Source organism: Siphateles boraxobius, unplaced genomic scaffold (assembly GCF_051911475.1).
Source record: "Siphateles boraxobius isolate OS27281-9 unplaced genomic scaffold, OSU_SipBor_1 68, whole genome shotgun sequence".
NCBI lineage: Eukaryota > Metazoa > Chordata > Actinopteri > Cypriniformes > Leuciscidae > Siphateles > Siphateles boraxobius.
Window position 1 is genome coordinate 6255528 of NW_027509195.1, and position 16837 is coordinate 6272364.

Sequence of the window (16837 nt, forward strand, 5' to 3'; positions counted from 1 at the left end):
GCCAGTAGACTGCAGACTTTTGGCTGCTCTCACAGCAGCTTTCAGCACCATGGGGGAGACAATCATTACTGTTCATTTAAATTACTGCATCATAAGAGACTGTTTGATGTGATTTTCTGCCAGAAGCCCCTTAAAGGCACTAAATGTAACCTAAATAATTTAATGGACTGAGGGAATTACACGACATGAAATGCAGTATTTCGTCACAAAATGCTGTTACACTGCAATGCATTTCAAACACAAAAAGACAAAAGCAAAGGGCTTTATATCATCAATGAAATGTATAGTCATCACTTCCTTCCCTTGTTGTAAAGTTGTGTGTTAATTGTATTGAACGTGCAAATCTTAAAATTATATAGAAAAAACTGAACTTGTAGATTATACCGTATTAATGAAATAAAAGGCTTTTAAGTGTATTTAAATAGAGTACATTTTCATGACAATGTTTCTTAACACACCAAAGTACACTTTTAAAAAGCAAATCAAGTGATCATTATGTTTTAATGATTTGTGTTTATGGTGTTTATAAACATGTATATACAAGCTACTTGAATGCCCTAATTGAACTCAGGCCTAATCCTAGTTTAGTCTAAGCCCTGTCTGTGAAACCGGGCCATTTCCAAGTCCTATTTAAGTGGGTCATAAATGTTATGGATATTTAGTTATGTTTGTTCTTAGGGTGCTTTCACACCTGTAGTTCGGTTCATTTGGCCCGGACTAAGGGCGAAAAATTATACTTTCTATCATTTTCAGGCATTTTGGTTCCTTTTCACACCACACTGATTGCTCTGGTCCGAATCAGTTGATGAGTTGATGAAACGAACCAAAATGCAGTCACGTGACAACATCCACATCACTCGTTGGCCAGATGTGTCTTGAACATATTTCCACAACTGCACTTAAATTGGTCAGAATTAACGTGCGGTAAAATTCCAACAGAACTCCCGGAAGTAAACAAAGAGGAAAATCCGGCAGACATGCGGAGAATTCGCACACAGTGAAGCAGCCTATGTTCAGAATCAGCACAAGCTTTATCCTTTCGCAAATCCCCCCATAAACAACAAACACGATATAAATAAGAAATTCACTGTGCAGTGCGGACAACTTCAGTGTTTATGATGAGATTTTAGTGAGAGTGCAGAACGCGGTAAGTCTGTCATGGCTTAAAGGGAGCGCTATTGAAAATCTAAATATTTAGTTTGACTGCGGCAGCTGGTTTAGTCCAAAAATGCGCAGTTCTTTGGCAGTTGGGTCTGTTCGAGGTCGAATCACGTTCTCACCACAAACAAACCACTCCAGAGTTCGCTTGAAAGCGTACACTTATTTGGTGCGCACCCGAGTGCGATTGCTGCTTTCACACCTGCCCAAACGAACCGCACCAAGGGGGGAAGCGAACTCTAGTGCGATTCAACCGAACTAAACGAGGCAGGTGTGAAAGCATCCTTAGTTTAACTTTCTTGGACTTTTAGTTAGTATTCATTTGTTCCTGTTTTCCTTGGTTCAGTTTCCGGCCCTTTGTATGTCATTATCATGGTTACTAATATGATTTGTCATTTGTTTCAGCTATGTTCACCACATTACAATCTGTATACAAGTATATAGTTTCAGTTCTCAAGTGTCCGGTCATTAGCGTCATTTTGCGGTTGTGTTTCTTTCGTTACCAGTGATATATAATTAAAGATTATTAAATCCGATTTACCTAAATCGTCATCTTTGTGCCTGTCCTCAACCCTTGCTAACAGAAGACCGGACCTAAAAATTTATTTTGCAGCCAGAATTGCTGCGTTGGCCCGAAACAGTCAACATAATGTCTTTACCGTGGAGTTTTGACGTTTCGCCGGTCATCCCGTTACAACAACGAGACGCGTTGAGAGTGTCTACCCCCGATCCATACATCAGCCACAGCCCGACCCAGAGCCCAGCTCGTCACCACAGCGATCGACAGATTTTACGTTTATCGTCCCGTAGTGCCGTGTCTATTCAAACCTCAAGTCTCCTTATAATGTTTAAAAAAAATAATTTTTATTGCAGCCTCCAATTACTACTATAAGTGATTGTAATAAATAAATAAATAAATAAAAAGCAGGTGTTTATGCCATATCCTGCAATTAATGCCTCTCATTTCTGCACATGTGTGAGTATGTGTAAAAACTCAGCTATATCAGTAATGAAATACAGTCTGTGGATCCACACATCCTATTATGCTCTTTTACAAAGTCTTGATTTTGTTTTTGGGGTGTACTAGAATATGCTTTCATGCTTGATTGTTCAAAAAACACTATTTTTTCACATACTGTATTTTACATTATTACAGCTGGTAATAATAATATTATCTGGTTTAACGCGTCATTTTCAATGAAGCTTCTCCTTCCGAAATATGAAATGTGCTGTGATTGGTTAGCTGGCCCAGTGTGTTGCACTACCAGCGCAGCGCATAGTGCGTGTTCGGGAAATGTCCCACCCCTCCATAACTGCGAGCTCTACTCTAGTGTAAATAAAGGATGGCAGCAATTTCAAACCAATTCAAGCCCGATTCAGACCCTGACAATGTTATTGTTAACATACAAGGGGACCATCCAGAACGGATTTCATGCACAGACTTTGCAAGCATGAATTTCACAGGACGTTTCAGAGGTGTATGTTTGTCTTATACATTATAGAGACAATGTTATCCACCATCTAATCATGTTGTAGTCCAAATGAGACGTTCGTTGTAATTCTTGAAAAGTGGATTCTATTAGATAAAACACCTCCCTTTGGAGAGGACTTTGAACTTTGTAACCTTGCAAATCTTTTTTTGCTCAAACAGCAACATTACATACTAACTAAAGTTAAACAAAATGGAAAAACACTATAGGACCCATTTAGGAGTTTGTTTTCCCAACTGAAATGCATGTTCTCTCACACTTGACCTAACTTCAAACAATCATTTCCATATACCATTATAACTTGTTTACCTTTTATCCTCAACATTTCCGATCATGCACTGATAGATCTAGCAGAATTTGTCCATAAAACACTTCATCTGTCACTGTGACAGCATGAGTGGGTGAGGTGATCCATGGTTGATGTAAGAGCCTGCAAATTGCTGACTAAAAGACTAATAGGCAAATCTGCAGAGGGCGCTTTCTTGTGCCCAGCAGGTTCATACAGGGTTAGAGAGTGTTGGCTGCACTTTTAGGCAGCACTTTTATCCAGTCTTGTCAATTTATCTAACGTTGGCTCCACTCGCTTCTACGTCAACTGAATTTGAATTTGCATGAGTGCTTTTAAAATTCAGAAACAGAATTACTTTGATTCCTGAACTGGATCCAAAGCAGGCACTTAGTGAGACATCTCGAGTCAAGTTCTTCAAAGTTATGGTGATGTTCTGTATTCTATAATGAAAAAAAGAAAGATATTGTTTTGCAGGCTAGCGGGGTTTAGGGCCATACAACCACAGCACATTCTATACAAAACTCCATGTTAGTGTAGTCAACAAATAATAAGTGCTCATCAGTGTTGTTAACTGAAACTTAATCTAGTAAAAATATAGTTTTTATTGAAATAAAGCTGAAATAAAATGAAAAGAATTATTAGATAAAGTATAAATGTTGTCTTTGAACCTAACTGAAATAAATAAGTTAAAGTTGAAGTACTAAAACTAAAATAAAAATGAAAGCTATAAAAATAAAAGAAAATAATAAAAAAAGTAAAAAGCACAAATAAAATGAAAAGTATTATTAGATAAAGTATAAATGTTGTCTTTGAACCTAACTGAAATAAATAAGTTAAAGTTGAAGTACTAAACTAAAATAAAAATGAAAGCTATAAAAATAAAAGAAACTAATAAAAAAATGTCAAAAGCACATAAAAAGTATACAAAATTATAAAAAAGCACATAAAAGTTAACTTATAAAATATAAAAGCAAAAAACACTGTCAATAAATACTAAAATAGTATGTACATAATATTAAAATAACAGTGGTGCTGTGTCAAATGTGGATAGAATGTGGGGCGGAAAAAAATAAAGCAAATATATATATATATATATATAGCCATAGAAATTGTAATTTATATTTTAACTTTTCCATGTATTGTCATGGTCTGGACATTTTCTCTTCATTATGAATCAAGTCAACTGGTTTTATAATTAGTCTGCACCTTTCCTTTTCTTCACTGTATTGTACTTTTATATTTATTTGGCTAATTCGTTAGCTATAAGCTAATAAGTTCTAAAGTGTTACTTACCATGAAAAAATATGCGTCACATATAAAGTTGCTTGTTTTCGGCTCATTCTTCTTGATGTTGCAATGGTGTTGTGAACTCAGGAACAGGCTGAAAACTCATAAGATGAAAACAACACTTTAATAATAACACACAAGAATCAGCTAACAGGCAGGGAAACTCACATAAACACAACAGTAGGTATTACGGTGACCGGACAAGGAGTGCAGAAGTAGCAACTTAAGTAGTGAACACAAGAGGATAATTACTAAACACAGCTGACACACATGAACTAATAATGACGGTAACCAAGGAGACGGATGAGTAACAGGAAAATGAACAAAGAAACATTTGACAGATGAAAACACACTGAAAGTCCATGAACAAAACTAAACGGAACGTGACTGATGTCAACAAGTTATGTTTCATGTTGTTAAGATACCATAGCATAATTCCAATACTTTTTTAGAGAATTTCACCGCTAAGGGCATATCTCTTGCCCTATCATCTCAGTGACTCTGTTTTTAAAAAATACAAAATGGGATGGGATCTGACTGTAGGACAGCATTTAGGAGAGATGAAGTCAAACAACAAGACAGACAGACTGTAGATATGGATTAACTTTTGTAAGAGAGAGTGAAAGAGAGAAGATCTATTCTCATTGGCTTGCAATGTGATTAGGTGCTCATCTTGACCCTTTGCAAGAACTGTGGCAGGAAGTGTTGCTCTGACTGAGAAAATGAAGTACCATCTCTGGTCCTTTTCAAATGCTAATAATTGCTTTGCATAAGATATTACACACGATTTTGTATCATTTGCTGTTTCTATCACAAATATGCTATACACAAGCTACATGAATAATTGAAGTTTCTTAATGAGTCGTAATCTGCTAAATGAGACTGACCCCAACAAAGAATTAAAGTGGGTTGGGGGCAAAATTTAATGGACAAAATACTCAGTAGCACTGCCTAATTACCATATTCACAACCTAAAATAATAGAACTAATTAGGTCTTAGCAAAGCATGGCACCGGGTAAGATTTTTGTCATTTGCAAATGTATTTATGCATCTACTGATTTCAAATGAAAACAACACTATACTGGTACAAAGACACAAGATATTAAAGCTTATTTTTTTCTTCACTCGGCTCCTGAAACACACTAAAATTGCAGCATTGTGTTGGCAACCAATGTGCTTGTATGCTGTACACATTTATTTATTTCGACAGCGCTGTCTGAAGCAGTCCATGTTTTTACTGCTGTGTAAGCCTAATCCTCTTCTGTGCGATCTGTCGCTGATCTGTATTTATGTTTGTGAGGATTGGGATCAACCGGGCTTTGAGAATAAAGACTGACTGACTATTGAAAAACAAACATATATCACATATCATGCGTGTACCCAAATGACATTTAGCTTTTCATTTCAAAGCTATTCAGACAAAAGTGTATTTATGATTGAATTTCACAATTTTCATCCATGGCTCTGCACCAACATTGTCCTGACACATTAACATTTCAAATATAGGGTTACTTACTAGTTTACTGCTCCATTAGTGATAAGATAAGGAGATAGACAGGTGGAATGAGGAGAAAATGAAATTCATAAAAAAAAAACAAAGTGTAACAGCCAAAATGCCTAAAGCAGTCGGCATTGCACTGCAGTGAGCTGAAACGAGCAGAGGAGGATTTACAATAATATTACATTATCAAAGTAAAACGTTTATAATGTACTGGGGGCAGAGACCTCTGATAAGCAATTTTTGCTCTTGTAATTAATTTACTTTTCAATATTTTCATGTTACTGAATAAATGATCAAAAGAAAGGGCAACACTTACACCAGTGATTACTGATGGTGGAAACCCCCGATAACTGCGATATATTTTCAAAAGAAACAAGCTGAGACCATGCAACATTAATCTGTCTCCAGCCTCCCTCTCTGAGGCTTTATCTTTTAATTGCTTCTAGTCTCAAATAAGGAAAAACAAATTCGATTTGGGTAAATAGAAAAACCATGGGCAAGATTTAATCGTTTAAGAAAAGCAGATCAAAACCGAAGGTCTGTTATTGATATAATTTACAAAAGCGGAAGTTATATGAGTCATTTCTGCTGACATTTCAAAGTGAAGAGGAATCCTCCATAAATCTCTCTCCTTCACACACACACACACACACACACACACACACACACACACACACACACACACACACACACACACACACACACACACACACACACACACACACACACACACACACACACACACACACACACACAACACACACAAACACACACACACGCACACACACAGAGCCATTTAAATCACGATCGGTGTGACAAATGGGTGACTAGTTTGATCCAGAAAAAATTAAATGGCTGTGTTTTTAGCACTTCTCTGTTTTGGCACCGAGAGATAAACAATACGTGGAGCTGAATGGATTTGCTTGAAACTGATTTGAAATCACCTACAAAGCTAATATTCTCCATAGTTCTTGTAAATACTGTAACAACAAATGATTATCTATTTCGCTGCACGCCAAATAATGGAATAGAATATTTACAGTAATTATGTCAAAATTCCAGACAAAATTCCAGTTTTGGGAAGTAAAAGTAATGATGCTGACGCTAATAACTTACATTTTCAGTAAAATCAATGTGCTCATATGTACCTTTAAGTCAGAAACATGCTACCAGTTTGCCCTAAATGGTTCATTCTAGTGAATTGGTTTGTTCAGGAGGTTTATGTCAATGGACAGCTAAAAATGTATTCCCCCAATTTTTACTAAACATTATAGTTTCAAAGTAGCTTCCACAACACTGCAAAAATGTTTAATTGTACCATAGGGCCAACTAAAACACAACCAAAGTTAAACTCTTTATCTAAATAAAATAAAACAATGATAGGTCAACTGTTAATATACAATTGGCAGAAATTATCTTTTCATTGGTATTTCCCATTTAAATGCTAACAATTTTAACTATTAAGTGATTACTAAATGCTTTTGAACATTTTTGAACAAACTAAATATAGAATATGAATTAACACAAGTTTGTTCTAGAACACTGGAACACCCCCATGTCACTCTTGTCTGTCTTCAAAACTTGAGAGCCCTGATGTTGTGTGCGTGTTTTGTGGTTGTGTGTGTAGAGTTTCAAGAAATTGAGCCATAGTTTCAGAAATTGTGTGTAAGCAATTTGAAAAAACTGTAATACTATAAGCTATCTGTTAACATTCATATTCATCTCAATGTGGATGTGCATGACTTGTTATCTGCCATTAGGTTTTATGTATGAAACACAAGCGAAACAAATTGCTATGCAAACAGTTCATGAAGCCATCCATGTGTATATTGTCACATTCAACTGTGTGACAGTGTGACCACTTCCATATAAATGGTTGTATTTATACAAAATCCCAATATAATGTTGAAACCAACTTAAATAAATAAATAAATCTAAAAGCCTTGAAATGGACATGAAGTTGATACCAAGGGAGGAAGCACATTTTTACTGTCACTGCCTAACACTATTTGAGGGATCAATAGCCTTGTGCCTCTAGTCAAGAGCCTCATACAAACATTCAACAGAGATGAGTGAATCAACCCCTTCTTGACTCGGATCAGACCTGAAGGGGTTGATAGATTGCAATGGGATCAGTAAAAGAAAAGAGTGAGAGTTCAAAATCATTTCTGTCAGGAAACAAATGATCTTTCTACCAGATGTGACTATTACATGCTGAAGCCACCAGCAGTGCTCTTAAAACCTGTTGATTTTCATATATTATTGCACAAGGGTGAAAGTGCTCCTTATTATGAATGTTTTACCTATTATTTCTCTTTTATTTTATTCTCCACAGGTGCCGTGGTCATTGCTTTTGTGGTGTGCTGGTTGCCATACCATGCTCGAAGACTAATGTACTGCTATGTCACTGAATGGACACCGTGAGTTTCAGTTTCATAAAATCACAACACAATACAATAAAAATCAAATGAAACTTCAAATGTAAAATATTCTCTCAACTCTTCGATTTGCACTCACTTATCTGCCAATGCACACACGCTGAGAGTATAGATGCACAAAAAGTGTAACTGCAATTCACGACCGATGTTCTTCTGTTTTTTAGAGACTGAGTTGCTGAAGTCCATGAGCTTCGTATTAACAACATACAAAGTAGCTTATAAATGACATACCAAGGCACAAAAGATGAAAAGTTGTAGCCTGTAGCCAGCTCACCACACATAATAGCTCCACAAATCAATGCTTTGTTCTGGGCAGCGCCCACCAACAGCAGTGCACATAAATCATGATGCATCTGGTGGTGGTAGAGATTTCTGGGAGTTTTCTTCTATGATTTAAGGGGCGAATCAATAAATCTGTGACACATGCTCTTACACTCAGCTTATAATTCATACAGAGCACCACATACACAGAGCAAACTAATCTGAACGTGTGAGCATGTACATGTGATTTTTTATCAGTGGCTGACTGCACACAAATTTATGTTGTGGTTGTCACGCATAGCTTGCGTGAACTTCCTTAACCATATGCTGATGAGTGATGGGTCATTTTTATGATCCGATGCACAGTTCACCTCAGTGGAATTCCAATATCCAGAAAAAATCTTGACGTTTGAACCCTTGCTAAAAAATGCATTGGTTTTGACAGTTATGACAACTAGATTCAGAAATATGACTGGTACTTGCCCATAAAAGCTACAGTCTGTTTCTATGCAGTTGGTTTGGTGTTCTTTATCTTCATTAGCTCCAAAACTTTGGAATTCTCTTCCAATTGAGATTTTTTTATTTATTTTTAAATCAAAGCTTAAAACTCATTTTTTTAGGTTCAGTTTTAATTAATTTATTGTCTTTTATGTTTTATTATTATTATTGTGTATTATGTTTCTTTGTGTGTTGTATCTTTGCTGTTTTAATTGTTTTTGTACAGCGCTTTTTGATGTCCATTTAAAGGCGCTATAGAAAATAAAGGTTATTATATTATTATTATTATTCTAAGTGGTTGTAGTTTCAAATGATGTGAGCTGTACAAAATATTGTCTAGATGTTGTGCGGGTTGAAGAAGGACTCAAAGTCAAAAGGCTCCAATACAAACAGTTTACTAATATAAGACTCACAGGTACAGGCAGGCAGGATGACGGGCAGGAACACGCACACAAAACACATCTAAATAAGACTAACAACCGACAAAGACTGAATGAACTGAACAAACTAAATACAGACACTGATGAACATAACCAGGTGATACAGATGAAGGTGATTAACAGGACACAGGTGATGAAGATGAACTAATGACAGTAGGCATGGAAACCATTGAGTGGCGGGAAAACAAAAGACGTGACTAAGAATGAAAACAGAAGATCAAAACAGACACAAACGTGACATTACTCCCCCCCTCTCCACTCTGGAAGGCGCGACCTCGCGCCGAAGAGGGACCAAGGCGGAGCAGGATGAGCAGGCGGCCAGTGCGGAGCAGGATGAGCAGGCGGCCAGTGCGGAGCAGGATGAGCAGGCGGCCAGGGCGGAGCAGGCCCTTCGGGGGGCCATGGTGATGATGACGGAGGGAGGAGCCATGGAGGAGGCGGGGCTGACGACTCCAGGGAGCCGAAGCAGGTGATCAAGGAGACCCGGGTGGAGCAGTAGAGCCGACGAGACAGGGCGATGTCGAAGGACTGGAGGGACAATGTGAGACCGACGGCTCCGGCGACCGAGGCCAAGACGGGGATCCTGAAGACCGCGGCGGAACCGGAGCGACCCTGGACCAAGGTTGAGCCGGAGGGAGAGAAGAGCCCAACTGAGCCCGAAGGATGGAGTGACGAGGCGAAGCCAGAGGAGGGTAGTCCAAGGGCGAGAGCGGGTCGATGTAGGACCAAGGGGGAACCGGGGGGACGAGGAAGCCCGGAGGAGCTGGTGGGCTGAAGGGCCACGCCGGAGGTGAGGGAGGTAAGAGCCACGGTGGATGTAATGGACCGGAAGGCTGAGGCAGAGTCCAGGTAGAGGAGGTCCGAGGAGGAGACCGGGTATCCCCTGACCATGAGGGAGTTGGTGGCAGGCAGATCCACGGCGACTCCACCTTCTCGAAGATTTCAGGAGGAGCAGCGGGGCTGCCAGGTAGTGGTGGAGGAAAGGTCGAAGAGTGAAAACTAGGAGGAGGTGGGAGAGGGAGGCTGGGTGGGAATTGGAGCTCTGGTGTCGTGACGGTCTCTGGCTGGGCAGGCTCTGGGCTGGACAGCGCCAGCGGTGAAGGCTCTGGGCTGGACGGCGCCAGCGGTGAGGGCTCTGGGCTGGACGGCGCCAGCGGTGAGGGCTCTGGGCTGGACGGCGCCAGCGGTGAGGGCTCTGGGCTGGACGGCGCCAGCGGTGAGGGCTCTGGGCTGGACGGCGCCAGCGGTGAGGGCTCTGGGCTGGACGGCGCCAGCGGTGAGGGCTCTGGGCTGGACGGCGCCAGCGGTGAGGGCTCTGGGCTGGACGGGGCCAGCGGTGAGGGCTCTGGGCTGGACGGGGCCAGCTGTGAGGGCACTGGGCTGGACGGGGCCAGCGGTGAGGGCTCTGGGCTGGACGGGGCCAGCGGTGAGGGATCTCGGCTGGACAGTCTCGGTGGGATGAGACTCAGGCTTGGCAGGTTGTGTTCGGGATCGGGACACAAGGCTCTCCAGACACCGGCTGACGGTCTCCCTCCAGTCTAGTCCGGTGGTGTCCGGTGGGAGGTCAATGTGCTGGTTGAAAGTGGCCCCGATCTGGAACAACGTGCACAAGCTCACATCGTCCGGGGTCGCTGACGATGGCAAGGCGGCAAAAACCCACAACGAAAGAAAAAATGTTTTGGCTCTCCAGAGCCAGGACGATAATTTTAACCCTGTCGTCCACAGGGTGTTCGGTTGTGCTGTCACGATGTTGTGCGGGTTGAAGAAGGACTCAAAGTCAAAAGGCTCCAATACAAACAGTTTACTAATATAAGACTCACAGGTACGGTTCAGGCAGGATGACGGGCAGGAACACGCACACAAAACACATCTAAATAAGACTAACAACTGACAAAGACTGAATGAACTGAACAAACTAAATACAGACACTGATGAACATAACCAGGTGATACAGATGAAGGTGATTAACAGGACACAGGTGATGAAGATGAACTAATGACGGTAGGCATTGAAACCAATGAGTGGTGGGAAAACAAAAGACATGTGACTAAGAATGAAAACAGAAGATCAAAACAGACAGGAACATGACAAATATAAGGCAGCTCAGAGAGCATAGGTGCACTGAATGTTGATACCAACAATGGATGGAAACAATCTGAGAGGGAGAGAAGGAAGAGTATGTGTAAGAGGTGGTGGACAAGGAGAAAGAGGATGAGGAATAGTAAGATGTGGAGTATTGTCAAGGCAGGATCTGGCACACCAGAACTTACATTTTTTTATGTAGTGTCTAATGAATTATCTGTAGTGTTCATACAGTACATTGGCTGTGTGAATGATCTGAAAGCATTGTTTGATTTTAAGTACAAGTTAAATGATTTTGGTGGCATGGTGGCTCAGTAGGTAGCACTGTCGCCAGTTCAAGCCCTAGCTGAGCCAGCTCCTTTCTGTGTGGAGTTTGCATGTGCTCTGGTTTCCCCCACACAGTCAAAAGACATGCAGGTTAGGTGGATTGGACATGCCGAATTGGACATATGTATGATTGTGTGTGAGTCCCAAGTCATGTAATGAGTTGGGGAAAGACCTGGCAACCTACCCCGGAAAAAAAAAAAACATTGCCAAGAAAATTCATGACAGTCTCTCGAGTATGTGAGAGATGGCCATAGAATCACCAAGAGATGACTGAAATGGTTAATGAGAGAGAGAGATAAATTTGTTTTGAGCAGATTGTTTGATTTTTCCAGAAGAGTCAGGGGTTTTGTGAATGTGGTTTGAAGGTTTGGTTTTGTGTTTAATGTTGTGAGAAAATGGGTGAAAGTGTTTGGACTGTGTTTTAGCAATTGTGAAAAATGATTAAAAAAAACACCAGCTCATTCTCACTTCTAAGGTTATCCTTTTGTCTGAAATTTATAGCACATGGTTTTTACAGTCAAATGCTACTCAATCCTGTGACATTTTCTATGAAAATTAATTTATTTGTTAGTGTGAGTGATGAACACTGTCATATTAATCATTTCAAGTTGGCGGACGCTTCGACGTGTCTGGTGCGATCAAATGTGGAATCTACGTATACGTATCTATGGTTGTGATGGTCTTCTGAGTGGTCGTTGTCTGTTGATTTTTTTTAAGCGTGTTGTTATGTGGTTGCTTTGATGTTCTAAGAGGTTTTGCGTGTTGCCAGGGTGACAACCAGGGTGGTTTTTAGTGTGTTGCTATGTGGTTGATATTGTGTTCTGAGTGGTTTGGTGTGCTGATTATAGGTATCAGATGTATCTGTACTTTTTACCTGCAAGGGTTACTTTTTTTTTTTTTTTTTTTACAGAAGTAAAGCAGTACTTGATGTTGAAGTACGTTTGATGTTTTAGTAAAGCAGAAAGAATCAGAAGATGAGGAGTGAACATATTAAAGGAAAATGTTATGGAAAGGCCCCATTAAGGTTTTGATGAAGACGCATTATGGTGACAAAAAAGGATTTTATTTAAACAAAAATATGGACAATACTGATTAAAACCAGACTCGTAATGTCAGCCTGACATTTTACTTATATTGGATTAAAGGTCTTTTCATTTGATCTGAGGAGACTCATGACAATTGATTCTTGCTTGTATACATTTCAATATGATTTACTAAACTGCTGCAGAATCATGTTGTGCGGTCTAATTTCCACAAAAGGCTACATAGCCACTGAATCAATTCATCATTCAATAAAATATTGGGGGGAAAAAGTCTGTCAGATTAATGATTCTTCTCAGTTCTGTTTAGCTTTTTAGGATGCAGGACTCATCATCAATGTTGCCTAAGGGAGAACATTAGAAGCTTCACCCAGATGGCCAAAATTATCTTCTTTAAAAATGCATTGCAAATTATTATGCTCATTATTCATACTTAAAAGGTATTCAAGCTGAAAGAATACTTATATTTTAAATACATTTGAGAAGTGTAGCATGAGGACTGATATTATAATAAAAAGCATTCACTTTTAAATAAAAGAGCAAAATGTATATTTGGAGAGCTACAAGGCAGTGGGACATCAGTCTCAAGTATTTTTTGCTGATGGTTAGGCCATTTGACTCCAAACTAGACAGTGTTTGATGTATTTTGTCTGTCCTCTGCAGGTTTTAGAAATATAGGTTTTACTTTTTGTTAGGATATGAATGGGGAGATGTTAAGGCATTCAATGTTTTGGCATGCTACCAGTATGCATAAGGCATTTTAGCAGGCTCAAATGGAATGGCAACAGACAGTTTATTAAATGCCTGATGTATATTGCACACAAAAATTGTAATGAGCTTTTTGAAAACAGCAAGTTCCAATCTGATTGGCTGGCTTGGCACAATTTCCAGAAGCACAGGTTTTTATCAGTTCCCAGAGACAGTTTTGTTTACAAGTTCACAGGCTACTACAATACACACTAGAACGACTAGTTTGCCAAAGTTTGCAAAGATTGTTGCATTGAATGTCAATACTCTTGCTGAGCTGATAGAGATTCATACTGATTCTGTCTTCTGTGGATATGCTACATATCATACTTCTGATGTGATCAAATATCACAGGCGTAATGGATTATGCATATGACGTTTGCCCTGTGTAGTCAAAGCCTAATTTCCTTTTTTTTTATGCGATGACGAGACATGAATCCAAGGGATATACGATTATTCATGAGATGGAACCAGGGTGGGTCAAACACAGCCCTCATTTGAAGCATTTGACATTAATATTACCCACATACACTCAAATCACTATGCAAAACCATCCCTCTATTTCTCTCCCACACTCTAGGAAAATGCCCTCTCTTTCAGAACAACATATTATTGAATATAGAGCACCAAAGTCATCGAAATCAAGCAGATTTAAAATTAAATCAGCCATAGCATATACATAAATATTTATGTTATGTATTTATGTTATAAAAATGCTCATTTCTTACACACAATCTCACAAAGGCTGCATTTATTTGATCAAAAATACAGTAAAAACAACAATACAGTGAAATATGATTACAATTTTAAATAACTTTGTATTTTAATATATTTCAAAATGTGATTTATTCCTGTGAGGGCAAAGCTGAATTCTCAGCAGCAATTTTCTTCGGTCTTCAGTGTCACATTATCCTTCAGAAATCATTCTCAAATGCTGATTTTCTGCTCAAGAAACATGTATTATTATTAGCAATGCTGAAAACCGTTGTGCTGCATACTATTTTTGTGTTAACTGTCACATTTTTTACAGTATTTTTTGATGAATAAAAAATTGAAAAGAATAGCGTTTATTTGAGATATTTTGTAACATTATAAATGTCTTTACTGTAACTTTTGATCAATTTAATATTAATCCTTGCTGAATAAAAGTATTAATTTCTTTAAAATTATATTATAGTAAATATGGATTTTTGACGATGTGGGGAAATTTGAGAGAGAAATAAAAAAGCATGTTTTTAATGGATAGCAGAAATAGATATGAATTAAGCATGAGTCATCTACAGTATACTAGCAATAAGTGAGTCCGGTTTAATCAAAGCTTAGTACTTTGATTTCTTTATGAAAGCTGAGCAGCAAACTGAATCTACAAATAATTTAAAATTACTTATACAAAAATATAGCATATGTGCCTGTGTGTTACTTTATATAAAGGTAAAAAAAAATTGGTTGAATGAAGGTCATCATCATCATCATCACCATCAAAAAGTGATGTAAAAAGATCCTATATTTCTCAGCAATCAGACTACATACAGTAGATACCCAAGACATATAAGGCATATGTAATGAACATTTGCTCACCTTCATACTGACAACTTTCTTTACACGTACTTGCTATAAATGTTGACTGGAGCTTTCAGGCTTCAAAAAGAGTGCACATATCTATATGCATGACAATGGTGCACCAAAATCTCTCTCAGTATATACTTATTTTTCTCTTCCACAGTGCTCTCTTTGATTTCTACCACTACTTCTACATGGTCACCAATGTGCTCTTCTACGTCAGCTCGACCATCAACCCCATTCTCTACAACCTCGTCTCGGCAAACTACCGGCAAATTTTTTTTTCCGTGCTTCGCTACCTAATCCTGCCCTGCCGCCATAATAAGCAGAAGCGCATTCTCACCAGACACTCTGTCAGCATCTGCAGCAACCAGACCTTCTCCACCAATGTCATCAAAGAAACCATTTACTAAACACTGATAAGATTCAGTCGTTCCATTCTTTCAGCCAATGAGAGACCACTGAAGCGAAGCATGTTTTCATATTGAGTTATTATTACAAGAATTTGTCATATTCATCTTACTGGATCGCCATATGTAGCTTTTATGCATTGCAGAACTGGCACCAGAGACACTTATCGTGTTTATGGGAGGAAATGTAGCACGAAATACACACCAAAAACAATGAATAATGAGCCGAAACAGTGTAAATACAAACATATTATATCAAATGTATATCCGGATGTTCATTGTTTTCAATATGAAAATATATTATATATATTTGTCAATATGACATTGTTTTTGCAATCGAAATATGAAATATAACAATGTTGTATATGAAGGGAACAGACAGACGGTTGCTGTTGTGTATACAGATTATTTATATCCAGTCAACCAACACTGGAATAACTGTGAACACAAGGACATACACCATTTTGAATTTATTTTATTCAATGGTGCACAACAGGGACATTCAAAGTGGAGGCTGCTGCATTGTCAAAGTGACTCTTGCTTGCAACACACTAAGTGTCACCATTCCGTAGCCTTAGCAACAGTCTACATACAAAGAAGGCAGTGCTCTTGTGTGAAAACTGAAAAATGCTCTACAGGATCACAGGCATAATTGATTCTCTCATTCTAAAGTAGCTGCATTTAAACACTGCCTTGATTTGCAATTTGCAGAGAGAGAGAGAGAGAGAGAGAGAGAGAGAAAGGAGAGTCTTCAATGATAGAATATGCAACATAGGCTCATTGGGAAAATGTGCTATACGTATACACACAATTTACTGCAGTTTCCAGCTGAAATAAACACTTGTGGCAGTAAAACACCAAAACCCTTTTATTCCTTTTTGACACAAATTATTGGTACAAGGGTGGATTGTCGATTAATAAAGACTTTTTGTTTAGTTCCTTAAACTAGTTGTTTAGTTCATATGCTCACACTGGACAAATTGTACAAAACCAAGACCCACCCAACATTTTTCTTGTTTATTTCACACGGTTATAGGTCACAATAGGGAAAAAATATTATAGCAACTTATGTTTCATGCCGACTTTAAACGCCTCTGAATGGCTATTGAGTTCACTCACTTAACTTACATTTATGTGATTGGCTACAATGCTCAACGGTGCAAAAACACGTTGTAAATAGAAACCTTTGACATTCTTCACAGAGTGCTCAGCAAAGCTGCCTTCAAGCAGGAATTGCCACACCGAAATGACACGGTTGCTCTGTACAACAGGTATTGCTGAAAGCCTGTATCATCACATTTTTCAAGT

The 16837-nt window shown here is 38.8% G+C and overlaps 1 protein-coding gene across 1 annotated transcript in view; it reads left to right on the forward strand.

The window, feature by feature from the left end:
* Positions 1-16392, forward strand: part of ntsr1 (neurotensin receptor 1 (high affinity)) — a 42984-nt gene extending 26592 nt beyond the window's left edge. The window contains exons 3-4 of the mRNA XM_077214284.1: positions 8062-8146; positions 15283-16392. Coding sequence (XP_077070399.1) covers positions 8062-8146; positions 15283-15532 — 335 coding nt within the window. The 3' untranslated portion in view covers positions 15533-16392. The remainder of the gene's footprint in view (positions 1-8061; positions 8147-15282) is intronic.
* Positions 16393-16837: the final 445 nt, after the last annotated feature.